The sequence below is a fragment of the Scatophagus argus genome, chromosome 22 (genome assembly GCF_020382885.2).
Source record: "Scatophagus argus isolate fScaArg1 chromosome 22, fScaArg1.pri, whole genome shotgun sequence".
NCBI classification, from domain to species: domain Eukaryota; kingdom Metazoa; phylum Chordata; class Actinopteri; family Scatophagidae; genus Scatophagus; species Scatophagus argus.
The window spans coordinates 953070-979808 of NC_058514.1; the positions used below are offsets into that span (position 1 = coordinate 953070).

Sequence of the window (26739 nt, forward strand, 5' to 3'; positions counted from 1 at the left end):
TCCGCTTCTGTCTGACGTTAGCTCCATGCTAAACCGAAGATGGGCTTCAGCTACAAGGATATTAACTCTCCTGAACAAAATGACAACGGTGAGTAAAACAAATAACTTATATAATAACTTAATAACACCCTTTCTGTCAGTTTTCAGCATATTCTTTATGTTACTTTAGCTTGTCGTTTCTTAACTTGGCCCAGACGTTTATTTATTGATGATAAATTAAAGGGGTTTTATACATGTATCTGAATAATTATAGCGTCCCCTCATAAAGATATTTTTATGCTGATAATATTTTTTTGCGGCTGTGATGGGACGTTTGGCGTTTTGGAGATCACACGCTGACTTCCTTCAGCATTTTGACTGTGATGTTACCTTTACTCCGCTTTTATGACTGTATTCACAGATATTTCCTGCATTACTTCACTGCTATCCTGAGCGTTTAGTTTTAATTAGCCTCTTCCTCAGTCCCTCAGCTTTAATCGCTTCTCATTTTAACTGGCAGCAGAGTCATCAGTGAGAGCAGCTGTTTCAGTGCTCAGCTGGAATAAAAACCTGCACACTCATGGTCCTCTGTGGCCATTTAGCAGACCCCTCATCCCCATAAACATCAGCAGAACGGGAACCTTAGTGAGATCAGTACATCAGCGCTTCCCTTCAGAGCTCACATCAAACACCTGAAATGACCTCAAAGTGTCTTTTTAATTGAAATATATTCTGTGTTCAGCAGTGGGTCCCAACCTCAGGCTCAGGACCCTTCAAAGGGGTCACAAGATGAAAACCCAGAAACAATTTGTCTACAAAAAAACAGTTTATTTGAACTTTCCCCTAATAAATAAACCACAAAGTTTTAGCATTTCAGCCCAGGAAAAGCAGCTTTATTGAACCAGTTAGAAAGAAACGTGTTGTGGCCTTGCCGGCCCAGGTCAGGCTCTTATATGCATGTAACATGTAACTGCTGCAATCTTATCTCCAGGCCCAATTCTGTTGTTTTGATGTGAAACTTTAGAGGAAGAAAGTTCAGCTGACAGGTTGTTGTGCCCCAGCTGCTGATGGATTGTGATGCTGCTGCACTCTCATTTAGGGGCTTGATGGGAGTAGCTGCTGAGTTAAGTGTGACACTCAGTGGTAGAATCTGAATTTCCCACTTTGGGCTGTGGGCACCCGTGACTGGCATTTTTCACGATTTTGTGGTCTTTTATAAATAAAAATGAAGCAGTTGTTGAAGAAAATAATCATCAGCTTAATTGATGATGTTGGTGGTGTGTGATGATAAACTCTGATCAGAGGTAACTTGAGTACCAACATTTTGAAGACAAATGATTAGCTAATTGAGAAGCTGATCAGCAGATGCAGTGATGATGAAGCCTGTGGTGTGACTCTAGAGGGCAGCGGCGGTCAGGATGGATTGTGATCAAATGTGGGTGAATTATAGTAATTTGGTGACTTTTAAATCCACACTATCATCAGCTCAACATGTTAGTGTGTCCAGCACTTTGGTAAAGATAGTGATCATGGTAATCGTTATGACTGCTAAACATTAGCATGTTAGCATTTAGCTCAAAGCACCAGTGGGCCTTAGCAGAGACCCACAGAGCTGTTAGCATGACTGTAACTTAATGTGCTGTGAGTCAGTAAATCATCTTCCTCTTCAGTTTTTTAATCAATACTTACACCCGACACATTGAAGCACAACTCTGCAGCACTTTTATTCATAATTGATATGTCTAAATTACCGCACTTTGGAGCCACAGTGGATGTTTGTCTTGACATCCGGTAACCCAAGGTTCCGGGTTTTATTACAGTTTGTTTTCGTTGGCCTTTAAGCTCCAAATGAATAACTGATTGAAAGAGGAGCAGAAGAAAGTAGATCATCCCTGTCTGAGCTTCCCTTCTGTCTTTTGGTCTTAATGGTCTTTTTAGTATTTGGTGGAGTGTGTGTGAAAAGTCAGAAATGAAGAGATGTAAAATGTCAGCCACACTAATGCTGGCGGCTTTGAAAGGTCAGCTCTGAGATGTTCTGCACCCCCATTAAAACTTTGTCAGACAGACAGGACTCGTCCAGTGTCGCAGGGTAATAATCACTGCAGACAGGAGCTGATGGAAAGCAGAACAAGCCTCCTGTTGAAATACTGTGAGGCATCATGACGAGTTCGGCCTCAGGTCAGCCTTAAGAAGGCTGATTGTTGAGCTGATAAAAATAGTTGTGATGTGGATGTCTGCCAACCAATAAGATTTTGAAACCAAAGTCTGCAGGTCCTTCCCCAAAATTTCCTGCATTCTGCAACAGTATTTTTCTGTTGAATGCATTTAACTTTTAATTCTCAGGATAAAACGCAGAATTGTTTGTCTCTCCATCCTTTAAAAAAATAACACGGCAGATTTTCCAAAATGTTCTTTGAACGTCTCTGTGAGAGACAGCAGTTCTTCTGGTATAGAAAGTGTTTCTCACTCTCTGTTAAATGTAGTGAAGTAAAAGTACATTAATTCTGACTGAGATGTAGTGGAATAGATGGAGAAAAGCTTGAGTACCTCAAACCTGTACCACAGTACAGTACTGAGTAGAAGTACTTGGTACATTCCAGCACTGATCTGATCTTTTTCCTCTCTGAGTTTGCTGTTAGGACGGACTTGAAGCTCGTGGGGCTTTGGATGATTTCTAACTTTGCCTCTTTTAAGTCTCTGCCAGGACGGACGGGAGGCTCAGCTCGGCTGGTGTTTTGGTCCTGAGGGATTGGGGCTCGGCTCGGCCTCTCTGACAGGGACTCATCGCATCTCTTTTAAGCCCGATAGCTGCTGTATGTGGGTTACCCAGTTCTGCTCCGGCCTCAGCCTGCCCTAGATCAATATGGAAATCAGAAGTTTGAAAATTGGCTCCACAGAGGATGAAAGTAGCTCGAGATTCTTCTCTTGGTGTCTTGCTTGCTGGTTGTGTGTGGACTTTGTGGGGACAGATGGAACTACCAGGGGACAGTGGAGGTGTTCTTCACAGAAGCCTGAAGAAAATTCAACATTCGCTTTTGACAGTTTTTGGTGATTAAATTATTTGTCTTTATTCAAACTCCTTGCAGGATGACTTGATGTGGACAGCAGAGCAGGAGCTGAGGACCACGAAGCCCAGCGTCCCTCTGAGCTGTGAGCCGGACCTGAAGGTCAGTGGTCTTCTGTACTGACGATGTTCAGACTGAATCAGTGAGGGTAAAATAACGACAGTCTCATCCAGCGTCTCAGTGTGGTCGAACAAAACGTTAATAACCGGCAGCATCGTTTATTTTACCTGCTTGCTTAAATATTTTTTGTAGCCGTGTAAAACCCTTTTAAACTTCAAAAAGTACTTCATTAGTTGTGAATAAAAAGTTCTAAAAGTAAATAGCAGGTTATACAAATAGTAATTTGTAAAAAGAAGAGTTTAGTAAAACAAAACAAATTAGAATGTGAAAATGAACTGTTCCAGTCAAAGAAACGCGTGAACGTAGTTTAAGTAGATTTTTAATTAGCTCTGATTAATCCAGTCTGCAGAGATCTGACAGCATGTTGTACAAGTGCTTTACATTCTCAGGGCTGGCTGATGGATCAATAAAACATCTCCATCATAAACTGGCATCACATTGGGGCAATTATTTTTTAATAACAAATTTGTTCATCTTTTAGGTAGAACCTAAAACCATCACATCTTGATAATCTGTGAAGAGTAACAACGATTTCGATTGGAACATTGATTAGTTTCCCGGCCCTGCAGTCCCTTCAGCGATTAAAACGATCAATATGTCCTCAGGATTAAATCCATACAGCAGAAAACATTTCAAACCCTGAAAGTCATCAGACAGAAGAGCGTTTAAACAAACAGCGCCGATATAATAATGTGGAAAGTGCAGATGATCACAAATCTTCAAAATGTCACAAGTTTCCCAAATATTTTGATCCCAGAAAGTCAACAGCTGAGCTCCAGTCATTGCAGGGGAAAAGGAGCTCCTGCTTTGTTTTCAGATGTTTTATTAGAAATAAACATTTAAAAAGCAGTAACTTAAAGTCTGAATCCAGCAGGTTGTAACGGATTGTAGCTACTTGACAAATGTTTGTTTTCATAAATGAGATACAACGGAAGATAAAAAATAGATGTCATACAGTGTGTAGATATCCTTCATCACGCTATAAAAAGATTATTCCATCAATATTTACATACAGCAACGTGTAACTTTTTAAATAAACAGCTTATACTGAGTGAGAACATAGAATAGAACGAACGGATGGCTCTTTCCTTCCCTGTGAATAAAGTTTTTAATAACCACCGACGACCTGAGATCAGCCAACGTTTCCCTTCAGTCGCCACAAAAATACAAATTTTGATTTTGAAAAGTCACTAACAGGTAGACCAGATGGAATTAAACTTGTAATGTCAGCAAACTTGGAAAGTTCGGTTTAATTCAAACTTTGAAGGCTTCAGTTTAATTCAATTTTCTGTAATTTTGTCTGCATTTAACGTAAAATTTGACCAATTTAACTGGGAAATTATTGCCCAGCTTGCGCTCATCTCAAACATTTTTTCCCTGATGTGTGGCAATCATTTTCCTGTGACTTCAGAGTTTTAATAGAGTGAACATTCAGAGGTTTGTTCTGTCTCGGTCAGACGGATGCCAGCAGCTGCTCAGCGTCCGGTGAAGACGAAATCTGAGGAGACAAAACGTTTCAGTGTCAGATTATGTTACGTGTCCACTTTAAACTTCATGTACTGTAAAACTGTGCTAAAGGAATAGTTCAGAGAGACGAGACAACGGACGAGTGTGTCGGGTCCCGGTTAGCCTAGCTTAGCATAGAGACTGGGAGCAGGGGGGAACTGCTAGCCTGGCTCTGTGCCGCTGCAGGTTCTCACCGCGGCAGAACTCGGGGTTGAAGTTTTCGTAGATGGGGTAGAGAGGATTCTCCTGCTCGCTGCGATGTTTCCTGGCTCTCAGCACATCCCGAACACACTGGTGCAGGAAGGCATACTGGCACTGCAACACACACAGAAATCAAAGCATAATGAGCACTATGATTTCTATTTTAGTAGTCAGAGCGTTTGACGGGGCTGCACGATATATCAAAAATTTATCTTCACCGCGATATTAACATGTGCAATAATGATATTACAAAAGAGTCCTTCAACTGCGATAATTTCACGTTCAACACATTTACTTTAATTTCCCCCTGGGGACTAATAAAGTTTTTTGAATTGAATTGAATTAGACGGAGGAGTTGAAAAAAGCTAGCGTTAGCATCTGCAAAGACGTTAACGTCAGGATCCACCGCAGCAAACCGGTCCGACAGACTTCCGTTCCTCAGAGTTTTGTAAGCGTCGCACCTGATGATAGAACTTAACTTCAACATTTGTTTGTTTATCGTGAATCATATCAACATTGCAATAATGAAATGTGTTGTTGCATATTGCAAGTTTTCCTGATATCGTGCAGCCTTAGTGTTTGACATTTTATGCCACATAGTTTAGCTCCATTATAATCCTGTTTTGATGAATGTTAACCCTTTCAGTCTTTGTTTTGGCTTGAAGCTGTACCTCAGTCTGGACCATGTGTTGGCGATGCAGGCGGAGGTCGAACACGCAGCCGTACATGTCGATGGTTCCTTTAGAGTCCAGCTGCTGCAGAACGCGATCCAATGCGACGAAGGTCCCCGTACGGCCGACGCCAGCACTAACACACACACACACACACACACACACACCCACAACAAATGCTCTCATTCAAGAGGCTGCAACATTAAAGTATGACTAATCAATTAAGTAACTATTTCTGTCATTTTGCCCACACACACCTGCAGTGTACGATGGTGGCGCCGGTGCTGGGTGATCGGTCCACATAGTCCCGGACCGTCCTGACGAACTGGATCAGGGACTGGGTGCTCTCTGGGACTCCGTGATCGGGCCACACGGTGTAGTGGAAGTGACGCAGCACCCGAGGGTAACTGCAGCTGCTCTCCTGTCGGGATTCATTGATGAGCTGTTAGCGCAGATCAATAAAAAGACGAACTAGCAGGAGGCAGAATGAGGCGAGGAGCAGGTACCGAGGTGATCCTGAACTCTCTGATGGTCCACTCAGGCAGCACAGACTCCGACAGCATCTGAATGACGAGGTCACCGTAGTACAGGGGCTCTCGGTCTGCAGGCCAGTACTGATCACACTTCACCTGCGACAGAAACGCACCACTGCAATCTGATCCCAGTTCAGCCTGTTCTCCACTTGTTACAAACTTTTCATGTTGCATGAATGTACAAAAACTAAATAAATAAATAAAATAAACAAAATCTCTGACATTTATTCAAGCTCAGCGTTAAAGAATTCGAATTTGTCTGATTCGTGTCATTACAGACTGAGTACAGTCTGTTCTTCACCAGAAACTGAGTGCTGAGGGTGACGACGTGTCATCCAGTTTCATCTTGAATCCCTTTGTTAACACTTTTTAAACAAAGTTTGTGTCAGTCTGTCCATTAGCTTTTGATATTTCTAAAGTTCCCGCCAAATCAAACGGTCGGTGACTCACCCGTCCCTTCTCCACGCACTGCGTCACCATGACGACATTGTGGACGCCGTGCTCCCACACCATCCGCCAGAAGTCGTCCTTCGTGCCGGGCAGCGGGCCCTGGGTGGCGATGTACTCCCTGCGGTAGTTATTACCCTGCGCACACACAGAGGAGATGTGCATTAGAGTGAGTGTGTGTGTGTGTGTGTGTGTGTGCATTCAGCATGTGTGAAAGTGTGTGTACGCACAGGTATGTAGCTGGCATTGATGTAGTCGGAGCAGGGGTCGTCCTCCAGGTACGACAGCTTCACTCTGGTCGAATCATCTGGAACAAACATGGTCGTGTCAGCAGCTTCACACTTCAGCGCTCGCCCTCTCTGAGCTCCCGAAACGCACCCACACGATCACTTCACTGCACGCCTGCCACTTCCTGTACACTGAATGTTACTGAGTAGCGCAAGTAGTTTCAAACGTTTCCACGTGTGCAGTAAAGTCACTGCAACAAAACCAGAAGCTGTAGTGAAGCTCAACTTTTAGCTTCTGAAATCATTTTAGATTTATTCAAAGTCTAATCATTACTGATGAGTGCAGGATTCAGCCTGGACTGCGACTAACAAAAAACATCCAAGCTGATGGACAGCAGCACATCACGCTTTGCCGACGTCTTCACGTCTCATTGATTTAGTGAGCGAGCAGCTTAAACCCTGAACATCTTCAGTTGGATGCAGAGTCACAGTCTGCTGAACACAAAGTGTCACTCAGGTCTGATGAAAACAAACACCAGCTGGTGTCAGGTTTAACAGCATCTCAGGCTCACTGCTGAACGTGAGAGCGTTTCTTAAAATGTTTCTAAATGTGCAGAAGTTCAGCTGTGAATCACCTCCACTCGGCTCATTTTTCCTCTTCGTACACAAAACTGGCTGCAGTTACACATGACTGATGCTTAATTACTTTAAACTGTGATACACACACACACACACACAGTGAGCTCAGCTGCAAACTCATCTAAAACACACGATATAAATCACAGGTCATTTTCTGTAACCGTCATGAAAATGTAATTAAACTGATGAAGGAAGCAGAGAACAATCGATTCGTGCTCCTGTTTCCTGTAGCCTCTGCTGCAGCACAAACATCTGCATGTTGTGCGCTTAATGTTTCTGTTAACTCGACCCTCACACTGCTGTACTGCCGTCACCATGGCAACAGGCGCTGTCGTGTTAATTAAAGCTCTTAACGATGTCATCGTAATGATTCTCACATTGATTGGTTTCAGTTGGTCCTCACTCAGGGACTCGGCAGGTTTCGAACTTCTGCGTTCTAAATTTAATTTCTATGCTCCATTTATCTGACATTCTGAAGGAAAACAACTTAGTGTTTCCTCTCAGTTTGTTGCTGAGGCAGAGAAGATTAAAGCCCGTTTCTCTCTCTCTCACACACACACACACACACACACACACACACACACACAGCAGCACTAACATGGCAGGATGTTGTTGTAGCGGTTCTTTCCTCGGTTCTCCGGCACTCGAGCCACGTCCATCGTCTGGTTGCGTCCGACGTCCTTCAGATCCTGAACAAAGAACAACACGAGTCGCTCACATCCTCAAGTATTTCCACATCTTTGATGTGTGATGTGAGAGAGTTTTACCTCAAACTCCTCGGACAGCAGGTAGTTGGAGTCGGCCTGCAGTTTGGTCAGATGGGACTCAAAGTGGCAGGCTTTGATAGGACTGAACAGACAGACAGACAGACAGACAGACAGACAGACAGACGTTAGCTCAGACGACGCTCACGGTTCAAGCTGTGAATTAACAAACGATCAGACGGACGTCTCCGTGTATCAGAGTCTCACCTGGTGACGCGACGGTTGCTGCGGCAGGAGAAAGACGAGCAGATCAGAGTTAATAATCAGCCGACATCAGCGTTTACAGACACACACACAGACACACACACATGCTTCTACAGGCTGAGCGGGTTCAGCTGGGCGTCATAACGTTTGCTCGGTGAGCAGGAGCTGAGCCGCCCTTCATCCTCCATGACGAGGCCGCGACAACGTTTCATCGTCACAACCGAATTTTGTTCCGTTCAGGGCCGAGTCTCTCTTCAATTTCACTCTCAGGTTTCACTGACTACATTCAGGCTTTGGTTCTACATATTCTGACTTTGATTTCATGTTGTTATCCTAAGTGTCATGCAGTAGTACACACACGTGTGTGTCTTTACGGTGTAATTATAGTCTTGTTGTGGTTGCAGTCGTGTTGAGTGCTGTAAGCTGTCCGAGCCTCCTGCGAGCAGCTTTGTTTCCACTGTCTGTCAAACTGACACTTAATGAGCTGTGGTGAACAAACAAGCCCACACACACACACACACACACACACACACACACACACACACACACTCAGTAATTAACAGATGCTGTGGACTGTGGTGGGTGAGTGATGAGGTAATCTGAGAGAGAGGGAGCACTTTATTGGAAACTAATACTTCACACACTCACATATTGGATGTAGGAGTTATTGGAGACTGATTTCTCTCTCACACACGCACACACACACACACACACACACACACACACACACACACACACATACTTAGTTACACTCTCACACTCTTACCTCCTGACACCAATATATAATCCTGAAGTTGGAACCTCTTTCCACATACTCATCCTCACCACCGGGTTCTCCTGCACAGCCCTGCACACACACACAGACACACACACACACACACACACACACTGAAGCATTAGACAATCTGTGTACCTTCACACATCAGAGTTGTTGTTAATAAGATTAGAGATGTTATGCTTTTATTTCAGCTTTGGAATCAGGTGGAGACGAGGAGTCAACGTCCAGTCTGAGGTCAGCGAGGGTGGAGTGTGTGTGTTTTTGTGTACTCACACTTTGCGTAGCCGCTGTCTGTAGACCAGCAGAGAGACGACGGCCACCATCATACCAATCAGGAACATCCCAGCACTCAAACCCTCCACAACACCTCCTAAAGGCTCTGAGACACACACACACACACAGTAAGGACACACAGACACATGCATACAGTGTGTGTGTGTGTGTGTGCAGAGTGTGTTTGTCTGTCTCACCTGCGTGCGTCCTGAGTGGGGAGGACAGGTAAGTGTCAGTGAAGAGCGGCTCAGGAAGCTCTCTGTGATGTTCATCAAACAGCCTGGTGAAAGCTCGCACACTCAGCCTGAACACACACACACACACACACACACACACTCAATCAATCAATCAGTCAATCACAGCTGGACTCTGGACTTGAATTGTGTGTGTGTGTGTGTGTGTGTGTGTGTGTGTGGTACCTGTAGGAGGTTTTGGCTTTCAGCGGCCCGTCACAAAAGCTGCCGTAGCTGTCACTCAGGTAGAGGTCGTCGTCATGGTAACGGTCACAGGTCCCGCCCAGTCGATCACCTCCTGCCCCCAGGTTCACCTCCACCACCTGATCAATTATTGATTGATCATGGAGAGACATTTCTTCATAGTTTTTCTATAAATCAGATGACATTTTCTTCGTGACTGTTGTCAGCGTGCAGACTAATTAAAGTCTCTGTCCACAAATGTGTCACATTTTAATTTTAACTTGTTTAAAGTCACGTCCCTCACTGGCTCCTCTCAGCATTTGTTACCGTTAGCATCGTTAGCATTAGCCTGGTCGTCGCTGTACCTGTCCGGCGGAGGTCTCGGCGTCCTGAGGACAGCGGCTTGGGAAGTAGGCAGTCTGATACGCTCTGACGGAGGAGTTGTTGATGTAGTCGTGGTAGGAGGGCATAGGGTGGCGCCGCTCTGGTTGCAGCATCTCATTGGCTGTCGGAGGAGGACGTGAAGGCAGCGTTTATCGAGTCATAAGTCTGAATGGCAGTCAGTGGATTTAAAGTTTTCAAAGTGCATTTTTGTACCGTCAGACTCGGCCACGATCACAGCGAAGTATCTGACGGCTCCGTTGGCGTCGCTGAACCAGGAGCAGTTGAATCGGAACAAGATGGAGGACGACGTGACCTTTGAGGACCTCGCGCTGACGCGTACGCTGGGGGACGGGACAGGGGGACCTGAAAGGAAGCGGATTCACTCAATTAGTGGTGCTGACTTTTTGAATTCAGAATTTTTACTTACTGTAGTTATGAAATCAAACTTAATAAACCATAACCATAGTTTGTCCAATTCTGACTTATTGAAAATCAAAAAGACTATTTGTGTCAGAAATCAGAATTTATTTAAGTATTACACACAAATTGAATCAGCTGCCAGTAATAATAAACTTTCATAGATTTTTCTGCTTTGTATTTTTGTTGTCTCTTTGTGTTCCTTCTCTCAGTCCAGTTGTGTCAGGATGATTTATAACGTAACACCGGCAGAGGCTCACAGAGGACAGATGGACGTGAACCGAGAGGAACAAACAGACAGAGGAGGACAAGTTTTCAGAGGGTCACAGCGACTTTTTGAAAAGAGCAGAGAGGAGAAAATCAGAAGTGACAAACCGAGCGTGTGCGCGTGTTATTTCAGTCCCCTCTGTGCCGCCGTAACACACTGAGGAAAGTTCCTCCCTGTCGTTTGTTCTGTCCTGCTGCAGCTGTTTGGAATGCGGCCTATTTAAACATACAAACTCATTCTCACATAGACTGCAGTTGTTTCCAAACACGTCTGCTTCCTGTTTGAGCACCTCACAAATACTTAAAGTTTAGTGTTCACTGTAAGAGACGAGAATTACGGTTACTTTAATGACTGTACGACAAACTGAGACTTCATCTTTTTTTATTGCCAAACGTGTAATTCATGGCACAGTTCAACTGAGATGATAAAATTATTCTCACTAGCCTCCATACGGGAACCAATCAGAACTGAGACTGCTGACTGGAAGGTAAAAGATGTCGGTCACAGTCCCTTTCTTTTATTGGGTTTACTGATGAAAGATAAAGTTGGTTTTATCTGATATTTTTCTTTACTTTAAGTAGGTGTTTGAAATCAGCTGCAGTAACTAAAAAAAACTTTACACAAAGTTAATTATGAATAAATCTGTTTCTGCTGTTCAGTTTCCTCAGTGTGTCCTATTTAAACAGAGACTGAACCACAGCATGTGAGGGGAGGGAGGGAGAGTGTGTGTGTGTGTGTGTGTGTGTGTGTGTGTCCTTACGGTCTATCATGGTGACAGTCGTGTGTGTTGCTGGGGGACTCATCTGTCCGACCGATGACACTCGGACCGTCACAGAGTACCTCCTGAACGCCTCCAGGTGGTCCAGTGTTACCGCCGTGATGCCCCCCGCCAGCCGCAGTGCCGAGGTCAACTCCCCGTTGTCATGGCGACGACACTCAACCTCATACGAGTCGAAGTCAGAGAGAGGAGGTGACCAGGAGCAGGAGAGGGAGGAGGACGAGAGGGGGAAGCAGTGAATGGACTTCAGAGGAGACGGACCTGAGGAAGGAGACGAGGAGAGCGAAAGACAAGAGGAGAGGATGAAAGGGAAAGGAAATGAGAAGTGAAGGGAGGAGAGAAAGAAGGAGAAAGAAAGTAGAGGACAAAAGGAAAGAAGTGAAGGAGACAAGGACACAAAACTCGGTCACCGTATACATATTTATAGCGTGTGTGTGTGTGTGTGATATTTTATTCCTTCTGGCAATCAGTTTTGAATCTTGTGGCCAAAAAGCCCCACAGACAAACAGAACGTGATTAAAGATGGATGCTGGCAGCACAGAGCCGAGTGCTGGCGTTACACTCAGTCTTTGTCATGTCTCCATCTAGTGGTCAGAAGGAGGAACACCAAGTCTGAGATCTAAAGATTTTCAGCCCCAACGAGAGGAAACCCTGGCAGGTAAACGTCACAAAACCAGCTCCATAAAGAACCAGATCTCCCAGTTTGGTGGGGAGGAAGTGGGCTGGAGTCAGTTCTGCTGAGTACACCACATCCTCTGTCCTTGGCAACAACAAAATGCAAACCGTTAATGGAGGAAATCCGTCCACTCCCTCCCTAAGGAAGGAACAGAGTGTTGTTTGGGTGAGACTGAAGGTGCGGTGCAGGTAGGGCTGCAACTTATCGATTAATCTGCAGATTATTTTCACTGCTAATCGTCAGTCTGTAAAATGTCAAGATTTGATAAAGTTACTTGCAGTAAACAAAATAAACGTTCTCCCAGTCACTTAGGATGGGCTGGGTGTGTCGGTCTTCTCACAGGTGCAGCATGGGGATGTGGTGAGGGTGTGGTTAGCCTAGCTTAGCTTAAAGACTGGGAGCAGAGGGAAACTGCTAACCTGTTTGTACAAAGCTCTCTTACTGACACGTTTCTTTAAATAAAGAAAAATGAGGACCTTGTGAAGTTGAATGGAAGACAACTGAATTTTTTCCACCTACTTGTCCTGACGCTCCTCTGGACGGGCTGGCTCAAGGCTGTGGGCCCGTCCTTGGCTCCGCCCCCACTCATGGTTGCCACGGTGAAGTTGTACCGCCGCCCCGGAAACATTCCGCCCAGGACACGACCGGTCAGGCGAGTCTGTGTGACCACCAGGCGGTCTGGAGGAGTCCACTGCAGGCGGAAGCTGTCGTAGTCCCCGGAGGCGGGACCAGACCACGACAGCTCTATCGTGTCATTGGTCAGACCTTGTTTAACAGACAGGTGGGTGGGCGGCTCCGGAGCTGAAAAACATTCAGACTGTTAGAGGTAATACAACTCTGTGTTGACGTGCATCTGTGCGTTTGTGCTTCACTCACCCGTGCGTCCGAATGCTGAGATGTTATTGGTCAGTTCTCCGCTGTGTGTGATGACCTCAGCGCGGTACAGCCTACCAGGAGTCAGTCCAGAGAACATGTGACTCGTGTGCTCAGCCCCGAGCGGCTGGGCTCCCAGAGTGGCTCCAGAGACATCGAACAAAACCACCTGAAACCCCAAAAACAACAACAACAACAACCGCCTTTAGAAGACAACAACCTGTTTTCAGCTCATCCAGGAGGCTTTGAGGAGAGTTCAGCTGGAGGAGGAGAATTTTCTCAGACAAAAAGGAACATCCTTCAGTTTATCTCAGACATTCGCTATCGACAGGCCTGTCTGTCTGCTTGCCTGCCTGCCTGCCTGCCTGGTTGTCTGTCTGCCTCCCTGCCTGTCTGTCTGCCTGCCAGCCTGCCTGTCTGTCTGCCTGCCTGTCTGCCTACCTGATAGCTGCTCCTGCTTCCCTCTCCGTGCTGCCAGCTGACTGTCAGTCTGTCCGTCCGTCCTGAATTCTGAGCCTCAAGAGATGAAACTGAAGACGGGACTGTGGAGCAGAAACAAAATAAGAAGTCTTTCATTGCGGAGGGAAATTCAAACACACAAACAGAGACACACAGGAAGTACGTCTGTGCGTTAATGTAAGGAGACCACAACTCCCAGTCCACACTCTGAGCTAACTGGTCTGCTAAGTGGAAGATGAGAAACCAGAGCACCAATCAGAATCCAGAGCTGATGAAATAAAATGATGACGATGATCTTTTGATGAAATGCTGACTCACCCGTTCTGGCGAGTACTGCCGAGTCGCTGTTCATGCCTCGGCTCCAGCTCACCACCTGCAGTCTGTACAGACTTCCTGCTCGCAGGCCGGAGAACACACAGCTGTCTGCAGCTGGAGACACTTTCTGCAGGTCGACCAGCTCTCCCACAGCCTGCAGTACACAGCACACCATGTAGTACACACCATGTAGTACACACAGTGACATCATCCCGTACTCTTCAGGATTCATACTGACGTATAGGATTTTTAGGACTGATTAAAGGTAATCCCACCTGGTGATGCTCCTTCCTGCTTCCCACACTGTCCTGCCTGTGTTTGGCTGTTGCCTCGGCGATGCTGTAGAGCGACAGGTCGTAGATGTCGACGTGGCCGTCAGAGGGACGCCAGGAGAAGGTCAGAGAGGTGGTGTTGGCCGAGGTGATGGTCAGATTACTGACCGCAGCCGGACCTGCACGGCAAACCACAGACTGAGCATGTCGGAAGGTTCTGACGTTTCCTGCTAAATAACACCTAGCGGCCCAACGACTCACGTGTTTGTCCCTCCGCCGTGGCCTCCAGCGAGAGGACGCCACCGCTGAGCGTCACCACCCTCACGCGGTACCACTTCCCTGACGTCAAGCCCTCCAGACGCTCGCTGCGGCTCTCCGCAGAGACCGACCGATTGGCCAGAAGGACGCCGGCCTCGTCCACCAACTGCAGCCTGTAGCCGTCGAACTCGCCCGCCGGCCTCTCCCAGCTGACGGTGAGACTGTGTGTGGTGTGGTCGTTATCCGCCTGCAGGGCTGTGACTCTGGCCGGAGCTGCACGAGGAAAACACAGCACTCGCTGCTAATCAATATGAACTAATATTAATCACTGAACATAAATCGATCAAAGCAATCGTCCAGTGTCTGACCAGTCCTGCCGGTGGCTCTGTTGCTATTGGTCAGCTTCCCGCTCAGCGACTGGACGGTCAGGGTGTAGGCCTGTCCTGGGACCAGTTCCAGGAAGTCGAGGGAGGAGACGTGTTTAGGGACAGGACGGGTCTCCAAAAGAACACCGTTCTTGAAACAGGAAGTGACAACAGAATAAGCAACACGTCACAGACAAATTCATCCGACGTCTCATCCAACTTTCAGTCCACTCATCCTCCATCAAGCTTTCATAACTCGTATTTGAATGTGTGTGAGCCTGATGAGGACTCACCGTGGTGGACAGGGAGATGACATACATGTCCAAGTCTCCGTCTCCGGGCGTCCAAGAGACCAGTAGCCCACCGGGCTGAGGAGCCAGGTGGAGGTTCCCTACTGCACTGGGAACTGGAGAGGAGAGTCTGGCTTCAGCAAAACTGAACTCGAGGCGTTTGACATAAAGTCTGAAGCCACTGGACGGTCTCACCTGTCCGCCCCTCGATGAACTGCGCCCTCTGATATGGCCCACTGAACGTTGACACCACAATCTTATAAAGACGCCCGGGGGTCAGAGAGGTCAGCCGATGGCGTCGCACGTCGCTGCCCAACGCAACCGGAGGGAAAACCCGAGTGTCGTTGAAGAGCAGAGTGACCTGAAGACGAGTGGGGCAAAGATTAAAGAACAGTTTTTGGTCTTATGACTTGGTCCTGAGTGAAACGCAAACACACACCTCATAGTGGTCCACGTCTCCGGGGGCGGGGCTCCAAGTGACAGTAAGCTCGCCCGTCCCTGCGCTACCCAGTGACAGATCCCCAACAGCTGCTGGAACTGAAAAAACAAGACCCAAACTGAAAACAACCAAACACACACACACCAAAGTCGTGATGGTCGCTTCCCTGAGTCATGACTCACAGGTGCGCCCGTCCGTGGAGATGCTGCTGACGTAGTCGCCGCTCCAGGTTTCCACGGAGACAGTGTAGAGTCTCCCCGGCGTCAGGGATGAGAAGACGCACTCGTTGTGTCCAGCGGAGACGCTCTTGTTCTGCAGAACGCTGTGGTTGTATCGGATCAGAACCACATAACGGTCCAGGTCTCCGGCCGCATGACGCCAGTAAACCTGAACAGACAACACGGTAATGTGTCATTACACACGTACAGGTACACGGCAACGAAAAGCAGTTTAACATCTAACCAGAAGTGCAGATATGATAAATAAATTAATCATATGTACATGGTATATTATGTGAATGATTTACAGTGATGTACAGATTGGTATTATGAACATATTACACAGATGGATATGTGCATTAAATGTGGTAGACTATAGGCAGGAACTATGGACATAATTTACAAGAGGAAATGTACAGATAATAAATTATGCTATACAAAATACAGGTGAACTCCTGAGTGGACAGAGAAAACAACTTCGTGAGGAAGAAGACATTAATCAGATTGAAGGAGAAAGTGTTTCTGTAGTGAGTTTTATGAAGACAATCAAGCTTTCCTGTTTTAATCTGTGAGACAGGTGAAAAAGTTGCAGCAGGTGAGATTCTGTGTTCAATGTTGTAATACTTATGTTGGCCACAAGGGGGTGACGTGCTCCACCACCTCACGTTCTCAACAGAACCGAAAGCGGTAATGTTTGCTTCCAGGTGGCCCACTTAGAAAATGAATCACCACAACTTTTTCTCTCACGTTCCTCTCAAGGTGTTTCTGACTTTTGTGTGGAAGCAAACTGATGTAAATTCAATATCCCTTTGACACAAACAAGTTATTAAACTTGACAAAGACCTTGAGGAAGTCGTCTCTGGCAGAGTGAACAGCCGTCGGGTTCTGCACCGTCGCAGGTTCTGCACGAGAGAGAGAAGATAAAAATACCACGCAGGTCCAAAAAGACAACATGGATGTTTCATTTCCTCACACTTGAAGTCCATGTGTCATCACATTAAATATGAACCATCCTCACGTGTTCGTGTTTGAACTGTGGTGACGTTTTCCAGCTTGCCGCTCCTCGTCGCTATGACGACCGAGTACAGCCGCCCGGCGACCAGCGAGCTGAAAGAGCACTCGGGTGGCGAGGAGCGGGACACGGCCAGCGTGTGGACGGTTCGACTCCCGTCCTGAAGACGGACCAGGTAGCTGTCCACCTCGCCCTCCGCCGGCCGCCATGACACTTGCAGAGCGTCTGACCTGCCACCGTTAGCAACAGTTACCTCAGAGACGGCAGATGGGGCTGGAAGTAAGAGGTGACAAAAGATGAAAAAACAAATAAACTAAAATAAAATAAAAGCAGAAATTATCGGTGGAGTTCAACAGTTCAACAATAATTCAGCCACCAGGGGGCGCTTTGTTCTCATGTACTGAGGCTGTCTGTGCAGGGCCACAGGTTCGAGTCCCGCCTGTGGCTCATTTGCTGCGTGTCATCCCCTCTCTGCCCCCGTTTCCTGTCATATCTTCAGCTGTTCTTTATGAATAAAAGCCTTTTGTCTTTAAAAAAAATAAATAAATAAAAATAAAAAACTGATTCAGTCTTTAGAAACTCATGTTGGTTGTCCAACGTTGTGCAAAACCAAAAAGCTTTACTTAAAGTTATCACAGATTCTAAAATGAACACCAACATGTCAGTAACTCCACCTATGGAGCAACAGAAGGTTGAGTGGAGATCCTGGGGGCGGAGTTTGGGTTTGTTTACCCAAGTGCTGATTGGTTGGCAGGGGAACACACACACACACACACACAAAAACACACACAGTCTGTCCTGAAAATAACTGGGACATTATGTGAGAACACAATAGGTGCTCTGACCAGTGTGTGAGTGTGTGTGTGTGTGTGTGTGTGTGTGTGTGTGTGTAGGAAGCCTTTAAGCAGAGCACTGGGAGTGTCGCATTTTTGGCATTTCAACTATTGTTCTAAAAGCTCTCAGATGTTATCACATAATACACTCCTACTGACTGACACTCACACACACACACACACACACACACACACACACAGACCTCTGGACCTTGACATGTTTGTATCTGCACTTAAATAAATCCATAAGACTCAGTAAACAGCACTGACTGTGCTGTCTGTTGATTTATCCGTTTCCTCCTGTTCTGTAATTCATCAGCTCCGTGTTGCTTGTAAACACACTGTGTGATTTTATTTGAGTTTTATTTGCACTGTCTGACTGAATAAAGTTGTGATTCTAACTAGAAACAACACAAGTTAAACACACTGATTTTACAGCGTTTGGGCAGAAACAATCGGGTCAGTGAGTTTTTCCTGTTGACAGCAGCTGAATGTGTTTGAGGGGAAATAAAACATGAGAATATTTTCTCTACACAATAAGAGTCTGGCTGACCGGCAGTCAAACAGCCTGACGTAACTCTTCACATCTTTCTGACCTCTTCAACACTAACAGCAGTCGCAGTTCGTCTCGGTGACAAAAAGAAATGCTGGCTTTGAATTTCAAACCCTAACGATGTGAGCTTAATAAAACCAAACCTGATGTGTTCATTCAGTTATTCCATATGACGTGAAGAGGAACTTAACATGTTTATTCATGTTTTTATTACCCGTGAAGGAAGATGTTTTGATCTCAGACTAAGTTTGCAGGAGCTCACCCGTGCGTCCATACAGGCTGATGGTTTCAGACTGCAGCCTCCCGCTGACAGTGGCGGCCTGCAGCCTGTAGAGGGCGCCAGGAGTCAAACCGGCCAGCAGCAGAGAAGAAGAACCAAGTGGGATGCTGTAGTTGTGAACCACAACACTGTGTAGAAAAAGAACAGCTTAGTGTCCACACCACTTCTCCGGACGAGAGACAGACCTGCCATCACAGCTATCAAAGGATGTGATCCTATCAAAATAAAAGTCTTGTGTAGGGAGGTTCAACCTGTGGTTTTGACAAATGAAAACAGATTTGTAACAGAACTTTTCTCCTGTGCCCCGTGCTTTGGTTTCTAGACTTCCTGTTTGTTGGTTTACAGCCGTACTGAACTGTCTCACACACCTGTCCTTCAGCAGGCTCAGCGTGTACGAGTCCACGTCTCCTGGTGGTTTCTCCCATGATGCCTGCAGGCTTCTCACTCCAGAGCTTGTCAGAGTGACGGTACGTAGCGCCATGGGAACTGCAAAACACACACACACACATTTCCTCTCAACATCAGCATCGCCTCCTGGTGGCTGGCTGCAGTACAGCTCATATTAGCAGATGGGACCTGAGCCAAACTAAAAACTCAAAGTACACGTCAAATGTTTTCCCAAAGATTGTTTCTGTTTCTAAGTAAAAGTATAAAGTAATAAAGTATAAATTGATGTATATGCTGCACTTCTGGACCTCACATCAAAAATACGACATGATGACGTCCGTGTCCCCTCAAAAACAGACCTGGACAACAACAGCTGATTTAACTTGACTAATTTAGTAAAGTACATAAAATACTAAATGTGTCTACTAATACGGTTTTTCTACATAGGTGGATTTACATGCACACCTGTCCTCCCCTCCACAGACACGGAGGTGTTCAGTGTCCTGCTCCTGGTTGTCACGGTGATGGTGTACAGCCTCCCAGGTGTGAGCACGTTAAAGGTGCACTCCCTCATGTTTGGCTCCACCTCCCTGGTATCCACAGTGATGTTACCTGGGAGATAAAGAAAGTGACTTTAATTGTCTTTGAATGAAAGAGAAGATTCAGGTGGGCTGATCTGTTGATGGTTACCGTGGCGAATGGTCAGGAAGTAGCTGTCACGAGACCCGGAGGGGGCGTGGCTCCACATGGCGCTAAGCGAAGTTTCGTCATAGTGTCTTATGTGGAGGCCCGACACCGGGGCCGGAACTGCAAAGACAGAAGGACTCAGGTGAGTTTTCCTGTTCAAGCTGGCTGGAATCGAACCAGCGACATTGCGGTTACATGCAGTAATCATTTCGCTCTTTTATTTCTGCAGTGTTCTGACCCGTTGCTCCTTCACGGCTGCTGTCAGCCATCAGTCCTCCACACTCCACCCTCAGCACAGCTCTGTACAGCCTCCCAGGTGTTAGTCCCGTCCCAGGGAAGCTGTAGTTCACTGCTTCTCGGTCCAGAGTGGTGCTGACTAACTGCTGGGAACCGTCAAACAGGAACAGCCTGTAGCTCTCCCAGTGGCCAGCGGGGGGCGTCCAAGACAGGTAAAGTCCACCGGAGGAGGAGGGAGAGAGGGAGAGGAGGGACGCTGCTGCCGGAGCTGCAGACGGGATAAAGACAAGGTGAGTAAAAAGAAAGGAAAAAGAAATAAAGAAATGAAAGAGAAAACAGAAATCTCACCTGTGCTGATGGTGATTTCTGATTGGTTCGTTAGCTTGCCACTCCGGGACGTCACTCCGACCTGGTAGGTGGAGCCGGGAGTCAGCTGATCAACGGCGACCCCTGTGGCGTCTGGAGGAAGCGTCTTCTCCCAGCGGCTTGTGCCATTGGTCGAGAGGGTCACAACGAGTGCATCCACATCGCCATCGGGCTGTTGCCATGACAACGACAGTCTGGTGCTGTTGTAGTCGGCGGTGAGGTTTGAAGCAGCAGCAGGGACTACAAACAGACTCACATATCAGTTTTCTGTCCTTCCTTTTTTACTTACTTCCTGTTTTCTTCTTCTCTACCTGTCTGAGCCTCGATCGTAGCGCTGTTCTGCAGCCCGCCAGCCTCCGTCACCATGGTAACGTTGTACAGCCGTCCTGGTGTCAACTCATCAAGTGTGAGCTGAGTAAACGTGCTTGCTAATGTCTCATTCCTTAGCTGACCTGCAGACACAGGAGGAGGAGGAGGAGGAGGAGAAGAAGGAGGAGAAGAAGAAGAAGAAGAAGAAGAAGAAGAAGAAGAAGAAGAAGAAGAAGAAGAAGAATCACTTTATTGACAGTATATATATTTTTACACACACACACTGAATTCGTCTTCTGCATTTGACCCATCCTTAGCTGAACACACACATGCAACACCCGGCAAATTACATGCAGTGAAACACACACAGGAGCAGTGGGCAGCATCAAGCGCCCGGGGAGCATATTGGGGGGTTAAGTGCCTTGCTCACGGGCACATCAGCCGGCTAATGAAGGGGGAGCATTTTTGCGCATTAATCACTCCACCACACCCAAATTTATCCTGCCCAGAGCAGGACAGGTCACATGACTACCCCGGCAGCTTGTTCATTGGAGCAGAAGACTCAAAGCTTTAGTTACTTTACAAACTGAGCTTTTCGTACCTGAACGATCCCACAGCTGCAGCCTGAAGCGCTGCGTCCTGCCTGGACCGGCCTGCCAGGAAAAGCCCAGGCTGCTGCAGGTCCTGGAGGCCACAGCCAGGCGGCTCACGGCTGACGGCTCTGAGGACACACAGACACACACACACACACACACACACACTGTGTCTGAGAAGAGCTTTACCTCCTCAGTCTACAGGTAATGTGGACCTGCTACCAGCTGTAACTGATTTAACGGATTCCTGATAGAATTTTCTGGTCATGAGTCAAATTAAATGTACAAGCAGAAAATTAATAGACATTCATAAAAGATATTTAAAAGATTATTTTAAATCACTACAAGGAATAACCGGGCCACAGTTAAGCTTACAGAGAAAGGGGACATTGCAATGTGATGTGATGATGAAAAGTTAAAAGCAGAAAACTGGACTGTGAAAATGGAAATAAGAACTTTCACTTAAAGTTAAACACCTTACACTTTCAAATTACCATCTGACATTTTAAATTTGCTTTTTCAATTCCATTTTCAATTAGTTTGCTAAGACGTTAAGCCAAGCTGAGCACAAAGTCTGGAAAATTCCCACACACATAGTGGGACTGTTCCTTTAAAGTGATTTATCTGTTTTCAGGTTCAGTGGGACGGCAGGAAAAGGATCCATCGTCCCGATCAAAGCCTGAGCTCAGCGGGATGCCTGTTGACACACACACACACACACACACACACACAAAAACAGAGACACACACAGACACACACTCCTGTTCCTCTTCAAGTCCGAGACCTCCCTGCTTCCTGCTGTGTTTTCCCACAATGCCGCAGTGCGTGTGTTTATATGTGTGTGTGGTGTGAGTGTGTGTGTGTGTGTGTGTGTGTGGTGTGAGTGGCACCGTGTCGTCGCTGGTGCTTCAAGCTGAGATTGAACAATCTTATCAGGCTGCGACATCTCAGCCCCGAGTGCCACACTTTGAGTCTGACCACCATCAGCTGCTCCGACCTCCACCTCTGCTAACGAGCTAAAGGAGGGTGAATACTGGTGACCCACACGACTCCACGGGGGAGGAGGGGGAGGATGAGGAGGATGATGATGATGCTTTGCTAAAAAAGCCCAACAGATCAGCTTTGGTGAGGGGCTGAACGGCGAGAATGTTTTTAATGTTTCTATTTTCAGTGGAACCTTTTTCGGTTCACTGCCAGTAATTTCTCAAATGTTTCAGAGCTTCCCCTTTGCAGCTCAAGTTTTTAATTTGATTTCAAACAGGTGAAAACAAACCTGCACGGGTCATGTGACCACTTGAGGTCAGCCAGAGCGCCGAGAAAGATAAGAAAGCACAAACGCCACAGTACAAGGGGTTCGCCTTGATGAGAAGGTTACAGTCGACTGGGTGCAGCAACACCCTGTTTCCTCCACACACACACACACACACACACACACACACACACACACACACACGCCCTTTCCCAGTGCTTCCCACAGAACAAAGAAACAATGGAGGCAGGAAATGGCTGAACCCTGAGCTCTGCCCACGATGGAAATACACACTGAGGGTCCAACTTCTGTTCTGGAGGCCTGCCAGCATGTAGACACAACACACACACACACACACACACACACACACACACACACGGAGTACATGTACTTTTACTGCTCTATCACTCTCTCTCAGCAGTGCTGTGGTTCCTGTAGCTAATCACAGAGCGACAGAGAGGGGAAGCAGCTACATGACATTAACTGTGAGACACACACACACACAGACTCAACACAACAAGCAGGTTGTTTCGTGTTCCTTCACTTCAAAAGAGGTCAGAGGAGATGGAAACAATAGAACATAACACAACAGAACATTTGAGAGCAGACTGTAAAAGCTTCAGACATGCTGCAGGTACAGGTGAGCGCGGTGGCCAACACACACCAAGCGCACGACGTCCGAACACACACAGATGTAACTAATCACATCACTTTCTACTGCCGACACACCTAAATGGAACTGAGCCATCAGTAATGTTGGTTACACCTGTGCTTTTCGGGACAACATTAAGTTTGTTCAGAAACTCTCTTACTGTGCGCACTGGAAGCACAGCCAGTCTTACATCTCATAATAAGGTGAACACGAGTGACTGACTGAGGAGATGAACTGCGTGGTGTCAGGCTGCTGACAGCAGGTGTGTGTCGCGTGGTGAACGTGTGGACAGGACGGGGACTCACTGGTGTGCACGGTGACGTTCGCCGTCTCCTCGTCTCTCTGCGACTGGACCTGCAGCTGGTAGCTGGTTCCAGGCTCCAGGTGATCCAGCACGCAGGTGAACACGTCTCCTCCCTCCTTCTTCCCTCCATCCTCAACTCCTAGCTGGTTGGTTCCCAGGTAATCGGCTCCTCTCTCCACCTTCGTCTCCTTCTCCTCCTCCTCCTCCTCTCCTCGCTCCCTCCGTCCTCCGATCTCATTAGTCTCCATCTCCTCGTCTCCTTTGCTTCTCCTTCTGCACTCGATGGCGTCTCCTCCGCCGTCTGGCGATGTCAGTGTGAAGGAGCAGTCCTGTCCAGGTGAGCTGACCGTCAGGGATATGGAGTCCAGACCGGACGCTGGCTCAGACAGAAAGATGCTACATGGTCTGGACTGAGTCTCCGAGGGAGCCGAGCTGCTCACATCCTGACAGGAAAATCAGACACAAGACTCTCATTCTGCAACGTATTCCATCACAGCAGCAGCAGCAGGGAGCAGTTTCAATAAGAAACACGTTTACATCCACCAGCTTTGATGTGCATTTTCAATGTGTGCATGAAACATGAGTGGAAACCCCAAAACCTTATGTTCAGCTGAGGGGGAGACGTCAGCTCATCGATAAAAGCCCTGAAACAACCTCAACGATGACATACAGGAAGCATGTATGACACCGACGAAACGTTTCTACTGTTTACAGCAAAAAACAACGTTTAGTGTTTCTGCTGGGAGAGCATGAAGTGGACAACAACTGAAAGAACTGTAGAACTGAAGCTTTTATCACTCTGTGTGTGTGTGTGTGTGTGTGTGTGTGTGTGTGTGTGATGATGTGGGTGACAGTGATCCTGTACTCCATAATCTTTTATACTGGAGAGCAGGAACAGGAAACAAAATAATTTGACACTGATAATGAAGTTCAGGGAGTTCAGAGACAAACAATACTGCAGGGAGGACAGACAGACAGGCAGGCAGACAGGCAGGCAGGCAGGCAGGCAGACAGACAGACAGACAGAAGTGACAACTGCAAGATGGTCTGCAATCAGTCTGACATGTTGGACAAATCTGTCTCCATCTTCATGTCCAGTACAGACACAGCTGTGTTAACAGACTGGAGTGTCAGTTGTCAGTGTGTCAGTAGCTTCAAGTTCAGGCTCAGCTGCTCCAGGACGCATTTAAAGTACACACTGACGTCCTTTACACTGAAACGTCCTCACAGTCACATGCTGGTTGATAAAACGCAGCATCGGTTACTGATGCTAACGCAGGCTGACTGTTGGGTCTGAGATGCTGCTGAACAGACACAACATTTTTCAATATTTTAACCTTATAGATTAAATTGTGTTCAAGAGTTTTCTTCCTTTTGGACTCGACTAAACTTATATTAAAGTTGGCCGTGAGGAGCGTCCGTAACCAGCAGGCATCTGCCACATCACCCAGTGGGTTCGAGCAGAGGCCTGATGCTGTATTGATACTCGTCTTCATCAGCAGTCCAACAAAAGCAAAACTCCCTCCAAGATTTGCTGGTTACAAGTTTTTCCTCTTCAGACCAGCTGCTGAGCCTCAGTTTAGGGATTTTTTTGTTGTCATACTGAAGGCAGTGAAACAGCTTTTCATTTTGAACAAAGAACAAATCTCCCTTGAGATGAGGCCATTTTAACTGTACAAGTTTAATTTTTTTAATTTAATTAAATGTAATAATTTTTAATAAGTTTAATTCAAACAAAAATGGACATTTTTGCATTTGAAAGCCCTTCAGTTTAATACCTTCATGGGAAATAAAGACGAACTACAGAAACAGACTCACCAGCAGCAGCAGCGAGGTGAACAACAGGCAGCAGAGGTAACTTTGAACTTTACATTTCAGCATTTTGATCCTCCTTGAGATCCTCAGACCGATCAGGCACCACCATAATCCTGAAGCTGAGGTAGAAGACGTTTGTATTCACTACTGGAGGCAGGTTTCAGAGTGTTCCCTGCTCTGAAAAGGAGTCCTTCTGGAAAACTAAAGTATGAGAACAAAGCAGCTGGAAAACAACTAGTTAAACGTCCTTTGTCCTCTCAGAGAAAAACAATAATCCCTCTTAGACAAACACAAAGTTCATCTCTTTTGTCCGTCGGCTCTTCTCCGTCTCACGTCCATCCTCAGCTCAACCCTCTCAGACTTCAAACTCAAAATGATTCCTCACTTTTCTCTGGCCTCCCTCCCCGCCTCACCAGCTGTCTGTCTCTCTTCCTGTCCGTCTGTCGGTCCGACTCTATAGTGCGGAGGCCGGGAGTCACTAACGGACTTCCTCAATCAGGCCAACAGCTCAGTGAGTCACTGCGATGGCACGACTACAAACTGCCTGCACGGAGACTATTAATAGGCGTGAAGCTGCGCGGCAGCACACCTCTCCGCACCGGCAGCACAGGTAGATGTTAGATGTTATAAATAGAGGCGAGTGATCACTTCCCACTGAGACGGGGTCGCCGAGGAGTCTGTCATCTTCCGATGTGTGTGTAAATTTAGTTTTAGCCGTCGCTTGCTTTGGTTTCTGATGCACAGTCAAGGTTCAGCTGCTGCCGTTAAATTAACTGATTAGATTTGTTAATTAGCAGCCATCAGTGCAAGGAGCGACAGAACCACAACCCAACAGTGAACCGACACCAGACTGCAGCTCTGACCAGCCTTCAGCTTTGGGCTTTAAAACTTTGGGCTAATTCTCCAAGTGCAGAAGCCAACAGGGGCTAACTGGATGCTCCAGCAGAGTTCGGGAGTAACTAGTTAGATGCAATTACAAAATAAAGGTCATCAGTTACAGTGACTGAGGAAAATAAAACATGTAAAGAATGCGCTCAAATTTTCAGCGCCGTTTGGTTGTCCGGGTTGAATCTCCACTGAATTTAATCATTTAAAACAGAAAAAAACCTGCATTACAATTACAATTCAAAAGGTCAAACCGCTTTTGTTTGAGCTGGTTGGGCCTACTTTTAGTCATCCACACCTTTCCTTCCTTCCTGCTGCCCTCCTCTCTGCCTCTCGCGTTAGACAATAAACTTCAAGGAACAACAGTCTGAGCTCCAGACGTGAAGTAACTGAAGTTAATCTGAACGAGGCCCGCACCAGTCGGTCGGCCTGACTGGATCCCAGCTGAGGATCCCACATGTAGGTCAGATGATCTGTGGAGCCACTGAAAAACAGTCAAAGTAAACATTCTGGCTTCATCAGGATTGTAGATTATTTATAAACCCAAACGTACAAGAATTTCAAAAAGTCATAGTTCCCCACCAGATAAGAAAACCCTCACCAACATCTGGCTTTGGTCTTCAGTGTGAGAGGGTTCAACCTGCCTTCAGTCCCAGGTCAAACCACCCTGCAGCATCAGTTTGTATCAGCTCCCGTCGACTGCGATGGAAACAGGACACGATGCACAGAGATGAGCTGAAGC

At 46.7% G+C, this 26739-nt stretch overlaps 1 protein-coding gene and 2 long non-coding RNA genes across 4 annotated transcripts; 2 read left to right on the plus strand and 1 right to left on the minus strand.

The window, feature by feature from the left end:
* On the plus strand, positions 1-5534 carry LOC124053530. The gene is made up of 3 exons (XR_006842182.1): positions 1-88; positions 3066-3146; positions 5518-5534. It is a non-coding gene; the product is annotated as an uncharacterized LOC124053530 (long non-coding RNA).
* ptprb (protein tyrosine phosphatase receptor type b) lies at positions 3468-26739 on the minus strand. Of its 2 annotated transcripts, XM_046378769.1 has the most exons (41): positions 26599-26739; positions 25116-25225; positions 23299-23740; positions 21101-21220; positions 20502-20642; positions 20173-20430; positions 19826-20092; positions 19591-19707; positions 19366-19512; positions 18882-18999; positions 18496-18641; positions 16854-17120; positions 16679-16737; positions 15800-16004; positions 15618-15715; positions 15374-15539; positions 15182-15294; positions 14892-15039; positions 14527-14796; positions 14269-14444; positions 13997-14147; positions 13661-13761; positions 13223-13388; positions 12866-13147; positions 11653-11931; positions 10421-10570; positions 10189-10328; positions 9827-10011; positions 9605-9711; positions 9408-9513; positions 9123-9203; positions 8360-8377; positions 8156-8237; positions 7987-8077; positions 6753-6829; positions 6526-6660; positions 6049-6171; positions 5800-5963; positions 5543-5678; positions 4865-4985; positions 3468-4662 (listed from the first exon to the last, which is right to left on the minus strand). In XM_046378769.1, exons 2-41 carry the CDS (start codon positions 25176-25178, stop codon positions 4640-4642), a joined length of 6039 nt encoding a protein of 2012 aa, XP_046234725.1. In that variant the 5' UTR covers positions 25179-25225; positions 26599-26739; the 3' UTR covers positions 3468-4639. The 2 variants fall into 2 exon arrangements, with proteins under 2 accessions (XP_046234725.1, XP_046234726.1); XM_046378770.1 differs by lacking the exon at positions 26599-26739 and having other exon boundaries at positions 9827-9963; positions 25116-25833.
* On the plus strand, positions 5528-6284 carry LOC124053529. The gene is made up of 2 exons (XR_006842181.1): positions 5528-5660; positions 5806-6284. It is a non-coding gene; the product is annotated as an uncharacterized LOC124053529 (long non-coding RNA).